The sequence below is a fragment of the Grampus griseus genome (genome assembly GCF_964374135.1).
Source record: "Grampus griseus genome assembly, chromosome: 5".
In the NCBI taxonomy this organism is placed as follows: domain Eukaryota; kingdom Metazoa; phylum Chordata; class Mammalia; order Artiodactyla; family Delphinidae; genus Grampus; species Grampus griseus.
The window spans coordinates 48,186,127-48,204,805 of record NC_138998.1 but is presented as its reverse complement, the minus strand read 5'-3'; the positions used below and the strand labels follow the sequence as shown (position 1 = coordinate 48,204,805).

Below are 18,679 nucleotides of genomic sequence, written 5' to 3'. Positions count from 1 at the left end.
AAAGTCACTTCGATAACAGCATAAGGCAAATATGACTGGGAAGGTAACTCTGGGGCAAGAAATTTTTGAAATGCCTTACTAAATTGAGTAGAGATTGTTTATAGACTTCTCTCACATTTAGAATAGTGATTCTCCATCCTAGTACACCAAATCAACTTTAGATAATAAATACACTGCAATTCTTTTTCTACTATTCTGCAAAGCAAACTAGAGATAATGTTACCTTCCTAAACACTAACTTTTTTAAAAAAAAAATCACCATGCCCTCTGTATAGAAGATAAATGAAAGAAGAGTAATTTCTGATAAAAATAATATATCAGCATGTGAATGCCGGGGCATAAGTACATTAGGGGACACAACAGAGTCGTTGGTTGCCTGCCGTCATTTGTAGAACCACTATGAATGCAGCTGCTACAAATGTACCTTCACATAGGTGTGCTGTTTGGTGCTCAAAGACCATGAGTCTTGAGCTGCTGCTGATGTGGTTTTCCCAAATGATGAGCAGCTCCTGGTAAATTCTGAGACAAAACAAATTACAACTGTCCCTCAATTTACCCAGTCGTTGCATCCCAGGAAAATTCAATGTACATAAAACCATACCAAAAAAATGCTTTGTGTTAATATGTAAAATGAAGATAGATTCAAGCTTAGAAATCATAAACAGGTTTTGTCGTACATGAATGTCCACTGGGACCTTCGGAATCATGTAAGACACAGGACAATGCCTCATTCGGTGGGACAGTCCCACACACTGCAGAATGTCTAACAGCCCAGGCTCCCACCCATTTAATGCCATGAGTGCCCACAATAATCATGTGAACCACAGACACCCTCAAAGATTTCCAAAATTTCCCCTAGGAGGCAGTACTACCTTTCCCGAGACTACTGGCTTGCAGTATTTCCTACAGGGTTTCCCCCATTGACCCAAATGATTAAGAGTTTCTTCTAGCCGTAAAACCAAAGAACAATAGCATGAGAAGGTAGCCTGAAGCTCATCTAGTTGACCCCCTCGTTTTACCCATGTAAGGTAAGTAACTTGCCTTTGGACACTCAGTTACCACATAATCTAGGATGAAAAACAAGGCTTCCCTTTCCGTGGTTTTTATTTCTCATAGAAATTAGAAAGATACCCTTGAATGTGTCTCTCTTACACATGAGATAGTTGAAACAAATGTTGAATGACCGACAACATTTTCCAGTTTTTTTCCAGGATACTTGGGGTTGAAATCACTCACTCCTCACCACTGAGCTTCAGTGACAAGCTGTAAACTTTCTAGTGTCCACCAAAAGCTTGGATTCCTGCATACAAATAAATCAGAAGGTTTCAAAAATAAAACCCCTCACAATGTGTTCAAAATGAGAATGTGTCCCAAAGAATGATTTATGGTAGCAGAAATTGTCTTACATGGTTAGTGGCTAATTGATTGTCCCACTGTTCTCCCCAAACTCTAGTCATCAGGATCCAATCAGGTTTGGGGAAATGAGTGACTAAGATTCTATATGTTCCTGCACTGTGCACAGCATAGGGCCTCTTCCTCCAATCCAGGAGATCAAGGGGAGGGTCCCTTCACAAGACCTAAAGAAGACTTGACTCTTTGCTAATTACCCTTGGTCAGTGGGTTCTGATGGTGAATTGGATGCTTTTTAATTTAATTTGTCAGATCAAATATTAAGGAGACAACTTTGACTACCCAAACTTCATAATACTGGCTCTCCAAATTAATTTGCAATCAAACTGATGCCCATTTCAAAAGCATTCCTTGCACAAATTCTACTTATAAGCCTTGTACATTATCAGGTGGTAAAGAAGGATGGAGAGAAGAAGCCCATAGAATATAAGAATTATTAGGTATACAGAGATCGGTTCAAGATGGCAAAGTAGAAGACCATGCTCTCACTCCCTCTATCGAGAACACCGGAATCACAACTAACTGCTGAACAATCATCGACAGGAAGACACTGGAACTCACCAGAGAAGATACCCTACATGCAAAGACAAAGGAGAAGCTGCAATGAGACAGTAGGAGGGCCCCTATCACAATAAAATGAAATCCCATAACCGCCGGGTGGGTGACTCACAAACTGGAGAACACTTATACCACAGAAGTCCACCCACTGGAGTGAAGGTTCTGAGCCACACGTCAGGCTTCCCAACCTGGGGGCCTGGCAACGGGAGGAGGAATTCCTAGAGAATCAGACTTTGAAGGCTAGTGGGATTTGACTGTGGGACTTCGGCAGGACTGGTGCAAACAGAGACTCTACTCTTGGAGGGCACACACAAAGTAGTGTGCATATCGGGACCCAGAGGAAGGAGCAGTGACCCCAAAGGAGACTGAACCAGACCTACCTGCTAGTGTTGGAGGGTCTCCTGCAGAGGCAGGGGGCAGCTGTGGCTCACCAAGGGACAAGGACACTGGCAGCAGAAGTTCTGGGAAGTACTGCTTGCGATGAGCCCTCCCACAGTCTGCCATTAGCCCCACCAGAGAGCCCGGGTAGGCTCCAGTGTTGGGTCGCCTCAGGCCAAACAAACAACGGGGAGGGAACCCAGCCCCACCGATCAGCAGACAAGCGGATTAAAGTTTTACTGAGCTCTGCCCACCAGAGCAACAGCCAGCTCTACCCACCACAAGTCCCTCCCAAGGAAACTTGCACAAGCTTCTTAGATAGCCTCATCCACCAGAGGGCAGACAGCAGAAGCAAGAAGAACTACAATCCTGTAGCCTGTGGAACAAAAATCACATTCACAGAAAGATAGACAAAATGAAAAGGCAGAGGGCTATGTACCAGATGAAGGGACAAGATAAAACCCCAGAAAAAGAACTAAATGAAATGGAAGTAGGCAACGTTCCAGAAAAAGAATTCAGAATAATGATAGTGAAGATGATCCAGGACCTCGGAAAAAGAATGGAGGCAAAGATTGAGAAGATGCAAGAATTCTTTAACAAAGATCTAGAAGAATTAAAGAAGAAACAAACAGAGATGAACAATACAATAACTGAAAAGAAAAATACACTAGAAGGAATCAACTGCAGAATAACTCAGGCAGAAGAACAGATAAGTGACCTGGAAGCCAGAATGGTGGAATTCACTGCTGCAGAACAGAATAAAGAAAAAAGAATGAAAAGAAATGAAGACAGCCTAAGAGACCTCTGGGACAACATTAAACACAACAACATTCACATTATAGGGGTCCCAGAAGGAGAAGAGAGAGAGAAAGGACCCGAGAAAATATTTGAAAACATTATAGTCAAAAACTTCCCTAACATGGGAAAGGAAATAGCCACCCAAGTCCAGGAAGTGCAGAGAGTCCCATACAGGATAAACCCAAAGAGAAACATATTGAGACACATAGTAATCAAACTGGCAAAAATTAAAGACAAAGAAAAATTATTGAAAGCAGCAAGGGAAAAACGACAAATAACATACAAGGGAACTCCCATAAGGTTAACAGCTGATTTCTCAGCAGAAGCTCTACAAACCAGAAGAGATTGACATGATATGCTTAAAGTGATGAAAGGGAAGAACCTACAACCAAGATTACTCTATCCAGCAAGGATCTCATTCAGATTTGATGGAGAAATCAAAAGCTTTACAGACAAGCAAAAGCTAAGAGAATTCAGCACCACCAAACCAGCTCTACAACAAATGCTAAAGGAACTTCTCTAAGTGGGTAACACAAGAGAAGAAAAGGACCTACAAAAAAAAAAAAAACCCAAATTAAGAAAATGGTAATAGGAACATACATATCGATAATTACCTTAAACGTGAAGAGATTAAATGCTCCAACCAAAAGACACAGGCTTGCTGGATGGATACAAAAACAAGACCCATATATATGCTGTCTACAGAGACCCATTTCAGACCTAGGGACACATACAGACTGAAAGTGAAGGGATGGAAAAAGATATTCCATGCAAATGGAAATCAAAAGAAAGCTGGAGTAGCAATTCTCCTATCCAATAAAATAGACTTTAAAATAAAGAATGTTACAAGAGACAAGGAAGGACACTACGTAATGATCAAGGGATCAATCCAGGAAGAAGATATAACAATTATAAATATATATGCATCCAACATAGGAGCACCTCAATACAGAAGGCAACTGCTAACAGCTATAAAAGAGGAAATCGACAGTAACACAATAATAGTGGGGGACTTTAACACCTCACTTACACCAATGGAAATCATCCAGAGAGAAAATTAATAAGGAAACACAAGCTTTAAATGACACAATAGACCAGATAGGTTTAATTGCTATTTATAGGACATTTCATCCAAAACAGCAGATTACACTTTCTTCTCAAGTGCGCACAGAACATTCTCCAGAACAGATCACATCTTGGGTCACAAATCAAGCCACAGTAAATATAAGAAAACTGAAATCATATCAATCATCTTTTCTGACCAAAACGCTATGAGATTAGAAATCAATTACAGGGAAAAAACTGTAAAAAACGCAAGCACGTGGAGGCTAAACAACATGTTACTAAATAACCAAGACATCACTGAAGAAATCAGAGAAGAAATCAAAAAATACCTAGAGACAAATGACAATGAAAACACGATGATCCAAAACCTATGACATGCAGCAAAAGCAGTTCTAAGAGGGAAGTTTATAGCTATACAAGTCTACCTCAAGAAACAAGAAAAATCTCAAATAAACAATCTAACCTTACACCTAAAGGAACTAGAGAAAGAAGAACAAACAAAACCCAAAGTTAGTAGAAGGAAAGAAATCATAAAGATCACAGCAGAAATAAATGAAATAGAAACAAAGAAAACAATAGCAAGAACAATAAAACTAAAAGCTGGTTCTTTGAGAAGACAAACAAAATTGATAAACCATTAGCCAGACTCGTCAAGAAAAAGAGGGAGAGGACTCAAATCAATAAAATTAGAAATGAAAAAGGAGAAGTGACAACAGACACCACAGAAATATAAAGCATCCTAAGAGACTACTACAAGCAACTCTATGCCAATAAAATGGACAACCTGGAAGAAATGGACAAATTCTTAGAAAACTACAACCTTCCAAGACTGAACCAGGAAGAAACAGAAAATATGAACAGACCAATCACAAGTAATGAAATTGAAACCGTGATTGAAAATCTTCTAACAAACCAAAGTCCAGGACCAGATGGCTTCACAGGTGAATTCTATCAAACATTTAGAGAAGAGCTAACACCCATCCTTCTCAAACTCTTCCAAAAACTTGCAGTGGAAGGAACACTCCCAAACTCATTCTATGAGGCCACCATCACCCTGATACCAAAACAAGACAAAGATACTACAAAAAAAGAAAATTACAGACCAATATCACTGATGAATATAGATGCAAAAATCCTCAACAAACTACTATCAAACAGAATCCAACAACACATTAAAAGGATCATACACCATGATCAAGTGGGATTTATCCCAGAGATGCAAGGATTCTTCAATATATGCAAATCAAACAATGTGATACACCATATTAACAAATTGAAGAATAAAAACCATATGATCATCTCAATAGATGCAGAAAAAGCTTTTGACAAAATTCAACACCGATTTATGATAAACACTCTCCAGAAAGTGGGCATAGAAGGAACCTACTTCAACATAATAAAGGCCATATACAACAAACCCACAGCAAACATCATTCTCAATGGTGAAAACTGAAAGCATTTCCTCTAAGATCAGGAACAAGACAAGGCTGTTCACTCTCACCACCGTTATTCAACATAGTTTTGGAAGTCCTAGCCACAGCAATCAGAGAAGAAAAAGAAATAAAAGGAATACAAATTGGAAAAGAAGAAGTAAAACTGTCACTGTTTGCAGATCACATGATACTATACATAGAGAATCCTAAAGATGTCACCAGAAAACTACTAGAGTTAATCAATGAATATGGTAAAGTTTCAGGATACAAAATTAATGCACAGAAATCACTTGCATTCCTATACACTAACAATGAAAACTCAGAAAGAGAAATCAAGGAAACACTCCCATTTACCACTGAAACCAAAATAAAATACCTAGGAATAAACCTACCTAGGGAGACAAAAGACCTGTATGCAGAAAACTATAGGACACTGGTGAAAGAAATTAAAGATGATACCAACAAATGGAGAGATATACCATGTTTTTGGATTGGAAGAATCAATATTGTGAACTGACTATACTACCCAAAGCAATCTACAGAGTCAATGCAATCCCTATCAAATTACCAATGGCATTTTTTATGGAACTAGAACAAAAAATCTTAAAATTTGTATGGAGACACAAAAGACCCCGAATAGCCAAAGCAGTCTTGAGGGAAAAAAAACGGAGCGGGAGGAATCAGACTCCCTGACTTCAGACTATACTACAGAGCTACAGTAATCAAGACAATATGGTACTGGCACAAAAACAGAAATATAGATCAATGGAACAGGATAGAAAGCCCAGAGATAAACCCATGCACCTATGGTCAACTAATCTATGACAAAGGAGGCAAGGATATACAATGGAGAAAAGACAGTCTCTTCAATAAGTTGTGCTGGGAAAACTGGAGGGCTACATGTAAAAGAATGAAATTAGAACACTCCCTAACACCATACACAAAAATAAACTCAAAATGGATTAGAGACCTAAATGTAAGACTGGGCACTATAAAACTATTAGAGGAAGACATAGGAAGAACACCCTTTGACATAAATCACAGCAAGATATTTTTTGATCCACCTCCTAGAGTAATGGAAATAAAAACAAAAATAAACAAATGGGACCTAATGAAATTTAAAAGCTTTTGCAAAGCAAAGGAAACTGCAAACAAGACGAAAAGACAACCCTCAGAATGGGAGAAAATATTTGCAAACAAATCAATGGACAAAGAATTAATCTCCAAAATATATAAACAGCTCATGCAGCTCAATATTAAAAAAGCAAACAACCCAATCCAAAAATGGGCAGAAGACCTAAACAGACATGTCTCCAAAGAAGACATACAGATGGCCAAGAGGCACATGAAAAGCTGCTAAACATCACTAATTATTAGAGGAATGCAAATCAAAACTACAATGAGGTATCACCTCACACCAGTTAGAATGGGCATCATCGGAAAATCTACAAACAACAAATGCTGGAGAGGGTGTGGAGAAAAGGGAACCCTCTTGCACTGTTGGTGGGAATGTAAATTGATACAGCCACTATGGAGAACAGCATGGAGGTTCCTTAAAGAACTAAAAATAGAATTACCATATGACCCAGCAATCCCACTACTGGGCATATACCCAGAGAAAACCATAATTCAAAAAGACATATGCACCCCAATGTTCATTGCAGCACTATTTACAATAGCCAGGTCGTGGAAGCAACCTAAATGCCCATTGACAGACGAATGGATAAAGAAGATGTGCTACATATATACAATGGAATATTACTCAGCCATAAAAAGGAACAAAATTGGGTCATTTGTAGAGATGTGGATGGATCTAGAGACTGTCATACAGAGTGATGTAAGTGAGAAAGAGAAAAATAAATATCGTATATTAACGCATATATGTGGAACCTAGAAAATGGTACAGATGAACCGGTTTGCAGGGCAGAAATAGAGACAGAGATGTAGAGAACAAACGTATGGACACCAAGGGGGGAATGTGGCGGGGGTGGGGGGGTGGGGGGGTGTGCTGAATGGGAGATTGGGATTGACATGTATACACTGATGTGTATAAAATGGATGACTAATAAGAAAAAAATAAATAAACATAAGAAAAAGAATTATTGGGTAAAGATGTGGATCCTGCACTACAGAGAATAACTTAGTTACCTCCTAAGCCCTTCCTTACACTGCACTTAAAAAGAAACCTACTCTATGTGCAAACTCAACTCCCTTCAGGAGAAAAGAACACTTAAGTTACACAAGTCCACCAAGCATCCAAGAAAATATCACCAGGTCTCACACTCAGCACTTACACACTCTATACTTTCCTTATAGAGTTCCCCAGGCCTTCCTTCTGACACCACTTCCTCTTAATTTTAGACTCACCCTAACAATTTAAACATCAGGTGTTGGAGGCAGCAATTTAGAATAGGAGGAGGTCAGACTGCTCCATGTAAGCCCTGTGACAGCAACAAGAAGAAACAACTGACAGTCTGACCTCCAGGAAGTGGATGAAAACAATTTTACAAAGTGGAGGGAAGGGGGATGACATAGAAACTCAAAATAAGTAGCAGCCTAGGCCATTCAAGGTAGGGACAAACAGCTTTGCTAGCCTTGAGAGCATCTCCATAATACAGGACAATACAGTAACTAATGTAAAAGAAAATTATGTTCAATATATTTTGTAGCAAAATTCCATATAACAATAGAATCTTAGATTGTCAGAGTAGAAAGACACTTAAGACAGCATCCCAGCCTAATTCCTTTACTTTACAAGGAAGGAAACAACGTACAGGGGTACACAGGTCCAAGGTAGAGTCAAGACAAGAGGGCAGCCCAGCTGGTCCAGTGCTCCTTCCACATGGACGCCCTGACACTGATGCCACTGAGTGGAAGGAAAAGAGACAGTGCATCACATTTAATCATTCATTGTGTCCATGTTTTTGACATCTCTCTTTTTGCTTCCTTGCATTGATTTTACTCCCTTCAAAAGGAGAAGAGGGCTTCCCTGGTGGCGCAGTGGTTGAGAGTCCACCTGCCGATGCAGGGGACATGGGTTTGTGCCCCGGTCCGGGAAGATCCCACATGCCACGCAGCGGCTGGGCCCGTAAGCCATGGCCGCTGAGCCTGCGCGTCCGGAGCCTGTGCTCTGCAATGGGAGAGGCCACAGCAGTGAGAGGCCCGCGTGCCGCCAAAAAAAAAAAAAAAAAGGAGAAGAAACTTGTTCTCTTTAGTCACAAAAGAGTGAACAACTTTTCCCTGATTTGTGATGAGAGAACCTCAAGGTTGGCTCTTAACAAATTTGGGACTGAAAGTAAAGTTTACTTTGAGTTCCCTTCTACCTCCTCCTATATCCCATTCCTGGTGTGTTTCCTCCAAGCTGTCTTATGTCTGTCCTTCCACTTGGTACCCCACCCATTGGCCCCAAATCCAGAATTCCTAGTACAGTGTAGAATATTCTCCCAACTTCCAGAAGTTTGGTGTATTCCCTGTCTCTTTCTAATTTGATCTCTAATTCTATAAAACAAAAAAATGAGGCAATATACCAGTGTTTCTCAAATGTAAGTGGGGAGCTTGTTAAAACGCAGATTCCTGGTCTCCATCTCCCGAAACTACAATTCAACAGATGACTCTGGTGGAAGGCGGCCCTGACCCACTTTGGAAAACACATGACTTCTGCTTGCCTCTCCAGCCTCGGACCCTCCCAGTCCCCCCAGGCACATCCCACTCCACCCAAAGCTTCGTACTGTCTCTCCCCACCATGTCTTTGCCTCATGTTCCACCTTCTGAGTGCAGTTAATTCCTCCGTATACCTCAAGAACAGCTGAGGCACATGTATCTCTGCTCCCCTTGTTCCTGTACGTCTCTGGATTATTGAGCTTATACAGCCTACGACGTGAGCTGATTTCCTGGTATAGCTCCCCTTGAAGGCAGGGCCCTGCCTTACTTGTCTTTTTTTAGTCCCAGCACTTGGCACCTTTCCAAGCACACAGTAGGCACTCTAAAAGTGTTCATAAAATTATCTTTTGTATGCACTAAATTTCCTAGTTAATAACTAGTCAGTTATTTATATTTGCATTGTTATCACCCACCCACCCGCCAGTATAGTACAGGATTTTCGAGGGTCGCTTGAGGCATCACTCTCAAATGAGGAACACCTTTTGTAACAGGTAAAAATGAAAGAGAAGAAGGCTAGCATAACCTAACCCTGCTGCCATCAATTGTGGGGTCATAATGAGTTAGATCCATGTTCACTCGGGATATCCTGACACCTAAGGAACAATGACAGAGACACATACAATAACCGGGAGTTTTCCTAATGAAAAGGATCAGCTTCTAATAGTTCCTTAGAATTAGTTCTGGCATTCATTCAGGTTAAAAAGTTTTCCAGAAGTGAAGCTGGAACACATTAGAACTTTGAATTGATTCATTTATATAAAACTTCGCCTATTTGTTCTAAGGTCCCAGAGATTTCCAGTATTCTCTACCCAAGATGGTTAACCACCAGAAGTTTAGCTCACCTTCTGAAATCCATCATCCATGTGTGTGTCCCATGCAGGTGTCTGCTATGCAGAGTTTGGAGTCCGCGTCCCCAAGACCACCGGGTCGGCCTACACCTACAGCTATGTCACCGTCGGGGAGTTTGTGGCGTTTTTCATCGGCTGGAACCTGATCCTGGAGTACCTGATTGGCACCGCGGCCGGCGCCAGCGCTCTGAGCAGCATGTTTGACTCACTGGCCAACCACACGGTCAGCCGCCGGATGGCGGACAGCGTGGGGACCCTCAACGGCCTGGGTGAGACTGCCACAGACTCTAACCCCAACATGCAAACTTGCTGAGCCAAATAAATGGGTTCCTCTTTCAGGATGCAATTTGGCAAAATGTATCCAGGGCCTTAATACATCTTTTGCCAAGTAATTCCCCCTCTGAATCTATCCTAAGGAAATTATTCTAGTTTCCATAAAAGCTTTATATGAAAAGATGTTCATCACAGCCTTATTTATAATAACAAAACATTAGAAACAGCTTAAACATTCTACAGTGATTACATAAACTAGGGCAGCTAGTTTATGTAATCTATAAACTATAGAGCTAGCAATTAAAAGGAAGACCAGGAAGACTGCTGTAATAGCATGGAGTATGTTTTTGATGCGATGCTGTATGACAAAGGATACAAACTGGACGTGCATCATGTTAATAACTATATAAAAATAAAACTAATACAGGAAAAAGAACTATAAGGAACTTCTCCAGTGGTTTCCTTAGAACATTTTAAAAATTTTTCATAAAAAAGCAGGCATTAATTTTTAAATAAGAAAATATATTTCTAAAAGAAACAGAATGGATGAGTAACCAAAATGAGTGAATACTAAATAATCAGAAGCTCATGTAACAAACACCTTGACACTTCAGGCTCTGAGCCTCACTTACCATCCACTTTCCATCCTGATGTCTGACTATCCCTTTACATTCAAGGGAAGCTAAACAGTAGTTGAGGAGGCTTTGGGGTCTTGCCCCAGAACTTCCAGGGACTAATTCAGGGGCTGCATGCAAGTCATTTGACTTTGGTGCCCCTATCTCAGAAGAACTGACCAAAATGCTGAGCACCTAGATACCATGAGAAGATAAAAAATATGAAGACCACATTTTCTCGGTATAATGATTTCACAGAATCTTAGGTCTGAAAGTGTCCTCCAAAATCAGGTAGCCCGCCCTTTCACTTTACAGATGAGGTCCGGAGAAAGGAGGCACTTGCCCAAGGCCACACAGCTGGTCACAGGCAAGAGTTCAGCTGAAATCCAGGAGTGTGACTGCGGAGGCAGTGCCGTCTCCATTCTATAGAGGGCAGGAGTCCACTGGCCAACAGACAAGACCAAAAAAGGCGGGGCATGTTCCCCGGCCATCTTCTGCGCAACCACATTCACTCAAATGGAAAGAACACCCTTCTTCCAATAATTTTCAAAGACACGTATTTCTAAATTTGCTAACAAAGAGAAATTTATGGACTATAAACTAAACAACAATGAAGATAAAACAGTTCAAATAACATGTCAGATCCATATATACATCTGAATGTCCTGGGACAGTCCTGACTTTGGATGTTTCATGCGATGGTTCCATAGGCACTGCTGTAATTGTCGTATCATGTGTCCCAATTTTTGGTCCAGGATATTAGGCCGCCTCACCTATATACCAAAACCTTCCCATTTGCAAATAGACACCTGTGGACCACAGTGGACGTGAACACACACACACAAACACACACACACACACACACACACACACACACACACACACACACACACACACACACACACACACACACACACACACACACACACACACACACACACACAGAGTTCCTTCTCCCTCCGTAACAAACTGACCACCTTTCTCTGAGCTGAGTGCAGATGCACCGGGGTAGGCCTGGGATTTTTTCTCCCTGGACAATATTAGCTCATGTCTTTCCACTCTAGGGAAAGGAAAACAATCATACCCGGACCTTCTGGCTTTGGTGATCGCAGTCATCGTCACCATCATTGTCGCACTGGGGGTGAAGAATTCTGTGGGCTTCAACAACGTACTCAATGTGCTGAACCTGGCAGTGTGGGTGTTCATCATGATTGCAGGCTGCTTCTTCATCAATGGGAAATACTGGTCTGAGGGCCAGTTCTTGCCCCACGGCTGGTCAGGGGTGAGTTCATTCCTAAATCCCAGTGTACCTGTTGCACGCTCTGCCATCCACCCTGTGACAGTCTGAGACATACTTTCAAGAAAATGCTGCTTGTCTCATAACCTTCATGGCACTCTTTTCATCACCTTTTATCTGAATTTAATTGGAATGCTCTGAAGAAGAGGTTCTTTTTTATTTATTTGTTTCACAAACATTTGAGATCCTATTTTATGTGGAAAACAATAATAGACTTGAAGTTTTGGTCACTTGCAATATACCTAATATTACGCTAAATGCTCTGCATATAATATCTCATTTAACCTTCCTAATAACCTTGCAAGGAGGATATTTACATTCTGGTCTTACAGATGAAAAAAACTCACACTCAGAGAGGTCAAATGACTTGCTATTACGCACACAGTGTAAGTGCCCAAGTCAGGACCCAAAGCCAGGACTGTCTGACTCCATAGCCTGTACATGAACAGCTCAGTCCTACAGAATCTCTCTACAGTCTATTCAGACAGTCCGTAAATACACAAGGCAGTAAAGGAGGCCAGGAGAGTGGGCAGGTGAGGAAAGCATGAGTGTTGCCTGGGTATGGAAAAAGAAAAGAACAGTTTTCAAATCTAATCCCAACATTTGACCCAAGGTGGAGAGTTCTGCTGGGGTCTGAGAGCAGAGAAGCCCACCTGGTGTGGTCTGTGGGTTGACAAGAGAGTGCGCTGGACCAAAAGCACATTTTCAGATCTCATTCCTGTGACCTGATGGTGTGGTTTATGCTAAAGAAAGATGGGAAGGTCCGAGTGGCAAATTCTTTATACTGAGAAGTACTAGTTCTAAGTCGCACCTGGATTCTTTCTCTAGCACGACTAAAAATGCTTACTTTATGGATTTATTGGTAAAATTCACCAGCTCATTCTTCTTTTTTTCAAATAGTAGAATATAAATCAGAGAATTTTGAGTTAGAAGGGATCACAGAGGTCACCTGGTCCCATCCCCTCACTTAACAGGTAAATAAACTGAGGCTGGGAGAGGCACACCCACCCAGAATCAGTGACAGAAGGAAGTCCAGGATTCCACCAGTTTTGCTTTTGTAGATTTTGCTTACACTGGTTTTCCTCCAAGAGGTCCAGGGACCAGAAATAGCTCAAAATAACTTCTGTGTATTCTAAACCATGCCACGCTGTTCAATGCAGAGAAACAAGCAAGGAAGCAATTTAAGCCAAGATTTCTAGTCTTCTGCTTATCAGTAAGAATTCTGCAGAGTTCATCCCTCCCTCTTGAAGTGAATAAATCCTAAAACTGGTTAAAACCAGAAGAAGAGACAAAGAAACACTGTTAACCCCATTCTGGATTCCCAAGCCTATATTTTCTTATGATACAAATCGTTCCCTTCCTATCAAATAAGAAAACAACAAATTGTAATAATGAAAAAGAAAGAATGTTTTCCCAGAACTCAACTGCATTTTCATCATAGCACATGAAAATGTTCTCACCATTTTCTTAACAATGTAAGAAATTACTGGGTCATGGACCTACTACAAGACTTCGGCCAACAGTTAACTTCTGTGCTTTCAGGTTTTCTCATCTATCAAGTGGTAAAACTAATGACAACCAAATGTTTGCAAAAAAAGAATAAAATCTTAGATGTTTTTATGTGCACATTGTGTGGTTAGCAACAGCGATCATGACAGGAGGATGGAGTTAGAATTTACCCACTACCTGCTGGGTGCCCAGCATTCTGCTCTATGAATATTATCTCACTCTTAAAACAAAACTTTAAAGCAGGTGCTGCTATCCCCAACTTACAAATAGAGAATTCAAGGCTCAGAGAAGCTGGGTAACTTGCCTAAAGTCATTTAGCTAGTCGGTGCCAGGACTGAAATTCCCACCCAGGTGTGTGGCTCCAAAGTCCCTTCCACTACACTGAGTGCCTTATGTATGATGACCCCTCCCTTCTGAGCCGTCTTTTAAAAAAAAGTAAGAATGTAATTAATCTGACATGTCACATTTTCATTTTCTTTAAGCCTTCACAAAGTCTTGGGGTCTTGGAGCTAGAAGGAGCATTAAGATGGGGGTATAGTTAAGCCGGCCCAGGCCAAATGTGCATTTTACATCATATCAAAGCAATCTGAAAACTCTTCTTAATTACTCAGATCATGTTTAATTTTCAAAATCTCCCTAAGAACTTATCTAAACGGCACACACTGTAGTCTAGGCCCCATGTGAAGACTGGAAATAGTCAATATCTTCTGTGTAAATACCCTTTGCCCATGCTGAAGAAGATGAACCAGTCTTTTAGCTCTTCCTTTTGTGCTTTGTTCTGGGGTCTTTATTCTCTTTGGGGGCATCTCCTCTCCCTGCTCAGGGGCTCCACATCCTTCCTCAGTCAGGAGCTGCCTCATCACGGAAGGAGCTAAGCAAGCTAGGCTTAGGGGCTTCCCATTTACCCAATCCCAGGTCTCACTAGCTTCTACAGCAAGAAAAGAAAATCGGAAATCAAGGCATAAAAAAGAAAGGAAGGATGCCATCCCTAACCATTTTTTCCTTATGACATACTCTTTCATACACACTTTTCGTTTAATCTTCACCACAGCCTTGCAAGATAAGTACAATGATCTCCACGTTTACATCAAAATAACTGAAGTTTAGAAAAGTTAAGATCACAGATCTAGACTGTTATAGAGCTGAAATTCAATCCCAGTCCTAGATGAGCCAAAGCCCTTATTTACTCCATTACGCCCAGGTTTGCACGCATCAAACCAACTGTCCTTTTTGGCACCTTTGGCCACTGACCTCACTCCAACCCAAACGTCTACCTGGAGTAGGCTTGTCATTGGTCACCAAAAAAGCTTGGCTGGGATTTTGGATTTTTCACTGCAAATCCATATTCCCTGCAAGAAATTCAAATGTATGTCCTAGTGGCTGTGCCTAAAAACATCATCTGAGCACAAAGGACAGCCCAGTGTGAAGATGATGCTGACTCATCCTCTCTGCTGTCTGCCTGGCCTTGGATTTCTGCGTTATACATTTCCTCCACAGCCGACTGCCTAGACCTGTTCTTTCTTGACTTTGGTTTCAGGTTGCTTTTCCAGTCCAGCAAGGCCAGTCTGAATATGGAGGCTATTTTTTAAGATCTGACACCTTCTCATGAGAATGTCATCCACCAAGTGAATAAACACACTCCCTACTGTCATCTGACAATTGTCAACAAAATCGAGTTGCCTACTTGGCAGCTTCATGAACTTCTTCACTCCTTAAGGAAATTCTGACCCACCCCGACAAAGGAACTAGTGCAGAGTTCCAGTCCACTTTCTTCTTCAATCCTTTTAGGTAGGACGGGATGAAGGAAACCACTGTGGGCAGAGTGGTTTATAAGGATACCATTACATGACTTGAAACAATTTTCAAGGACTCTGAAAGAGTTAAAGAGCAATCCATCCTCTGGCCATAGACCCCTCAGAAGCCTACTCTTTCCCTGCTCCAACCACTTCCTTCCAAAGAAAATAGCATAAGGAATGGTTTACTCACTTACAGGTTCTGGGTCAAATGCTTCTTTGGTCTTGAAGAGCTTAAGAACAACAAACACTTTTTTTCCCTATATCAAGTAACTGCTGGCCCTCAGCTGAACCCCTGCTTCCATCTGCAATTCCTCAGCTCTTGAACATTGTTGGATGCATATTCGCTATATGTTATTTGTTCTCGATGCTATCTTATGGTTTCTCTTTAACCAAATAAGACACTCTACCAGCACAAATAGCTCCCAGGAAAATGGTTCAGAGCAAGTATTTGTGGGGAATGCTGACAGCCTCCAAACAAAGGAAAACCTGTTTCCCATGTCTCCACATCTGAATCCACTTGTTGGAACGTATTAGCACATTCCACTGTCGCTGTGGACAGGCTGCTAATAGATCTGGAGCATGAGGGTGGAAGGAAATGCTGTTAAAGTTGGAGTTTTGTCTTGTGACCTTGAGAGTGAATTATAAAAATGTGCCTAATTATCTCCTAGGCACATCTGGCAGACACGCCAAGGCAGAATACAGAGAGCTGCCGCATCCTAATGCCTCTCAAATATCAGCAAGGCACGAGGGCCAGCGTTTAGGGATCCCAGACGCTGAGTAGCAGGCCAGCAATGACATTCTTTTGTCAACTAATTAAGCAGCGGCCCGCCAGCAACTGAGGGACGTGCTGTTTCCCCACAAACCTCTGTAGAGGGAAGGAGCCATCTGGATCGCCTGGCTGAGCAGCTACACCCGGTGGACTTTGGAAGACAATTTCCATTAATGTCATCAAATAAAAATCAATATTGGTTTTTTTATTTATATAAAACATTAAAGGAAAGTTAGGATAAAGTACAGATGAACCCAGAAACACACACACACACACTTCACCCACCAATTTAATTCACAGATGCTCACCCCTAGGTACCACACACATTCTTTCATGCATGGAAGTGTATCCTAATCGTAAATACCAGAGGCCGGATCTGAGATCTGGGTAGAGTGAAGTGGAAAGCATTTTTAGTGGGTATTTGGGTAGAGACACACCCATACACAGTTTCATTTCGTGGTTCTTTTGTATTTACCAGAAATTATTTGCTTACAAGGAAGAAGAACTTATTCAAACTAACTCAGGTAAAAAGGTGACCCTATTTGCTAATTGTGTTATCTTTTCTTACATAATCTGTTTATTTAATCTATATCTTGTTAGGCCAGAGTCTGTTTGATCTTGGCAGGTGCGCTGATTTTTCCCTATTTGCCCACAGTCCCCAGATCCATTCTCTACCCCTCATGCTCTGTTCTGTGCTCCAGAAGACCCCCTGCTGGTTGCTTCCTGTTGGGTTTAGCCAATGGGAGGTATCATCAGATCAGAAGGTGAGAAGAGAACAAGGCCAGGGTATTTCTTCCTCACTTCTTCCCAGCCCTGACCCCTAGAGTGCCTTCACTGAAATCATTCATTTGAACCATCTGAGTTAAATTCCGTGTCCTGCCTATCGCAGTAGAACCTCCAGATGTCCTACCTTTGATCTGTTTAGTCTTTCTTCAACCATAATTTCTTTCTAGTTCTACACATGCAAGTTCAGGCTAACAGATATTCTCTTTGCAAACTTATTCTCTCTCTTCCCAACTTGATCATAGTTAATTTTCTGGTATCTAATCATTATCAGTAATTGCCATCCATTCTTTCATTCATCTGGGAAATAGTAGTATCCGTGTTTTACAAACAATATAGATATTTATTAATCTTGTTCAGTTTGTTACCACAGTCAAGGTAGCATTTCGGGTCGTGCAGCGTCCTCTAGACTCCAAGCCCCAGGAAGTCAAGCTCAGAGTGCTTTTTGCACATAACTGCATCCACATCACCAAGCACAGTTCCTGGTTCTTGGGAACAGTTAATAAAATGTGTCAAGTTCTAAAAGAAAAAATAAGGAGGACGAGGAAGAGGAGGAGGAATTTGTGCCCTTGGTTTCATCTGTTCTAGAAAAACTTATAAAAGTAATAAAAATACTACTGATAAGAGGAATATTTATTAAGTACCTATTGTATTCTATGACTGTGGTTGACTGTATTATCTCATTTAATCTCTGCAACAATCCAACGAGCTAAACACAATTTTTATTTCCATTTAAGCGATAAAGAAAATGAGACCCCAAGGGGTTAGGAACTTGTTCTAGGTCACCAAGCTAGTACCTGGCAGAACCAACCTAGGTCTGACAGTCTACAGAATCTGCACTCCTAACCAAGTCCTATGCCACCCATTTGCATGGCTCTGTGATTCCCTCTGAAGCCTTCAAAATTGGAAGGTGTCCCTCCAATTCTGTCTGGAGGTATCTTCCACTGAGTCTTCTTTTTCAGTTAGATATCCCCTGGTCCTCAGTTAATCTTCATATGGCATGGTTTACAGACCTCTCACCTTTTTCCAGGGTAGACTGGCCCTATAGTTCTTATTTAGGACCTTCCTACCCACCTATCCTCAGCAGGGAGCTCTTGCAGTATCTATGACCTTTCCATCCAGCACTGATCACACCAAGTGGGCATGGCACCGTAGCCGTGGGACATCCTAATCGGGAGCAATGCATCTTTAGACTGATTGTCAGAGAAGGTCACTGTATGATTTACAAGAGGGGTGTGTGTGTGTGTGTGTGTGCGTGTGTGTGTCTGTGTGTGTGTGTACGGGAAGAAAGATGTTAAAGGAAGAGAAGACAGGATTGTTTTCTGGAAGCTGTCTTAAAGCAAGGCTTTCCTTGATTGGAGCAGCTTAGCGAGCCTACAGTCCCAGTAATCATTCATCCCTGAACACCAGAGACATTTTTTAGACAAATGAAAACAAGCACTTTTCCAAACCTGTGAACCTCCACGTACGATGAGGTGAGATCTGTTT

The 18,679-nt window shown here is 41.4% G+C and overlaps 1 protein-coding gene across 1 annotated transcript in view; it reads left to right on the top strand.

Annotated features, from left to right (window-relative positions):
• The window catches only part of SLC7A14 (solute carrier family 7 member 14), a gene marked incomplete at both ends in the record, with an annotated part of 67,203 nt that overhangs the window by 17,882 nt on the left and 30,642 nt on the right, over positions 1 to 18,679 (top strand). The window contains 2 exons of the mRNA XM_082654173.1: positions 10,183 to 10,419; positions 12,102 to 12,319. Coding sequence (XP_082510299.1) covers positions 10,183 to 10,419; positions 12,102 to 12,319 — 455 coding nt within the window. The remainder of the gene's footprint in view (positions 1 to 10,182; positions 10,420 to 12,101; positions 12,320 to 18,679) is intronic.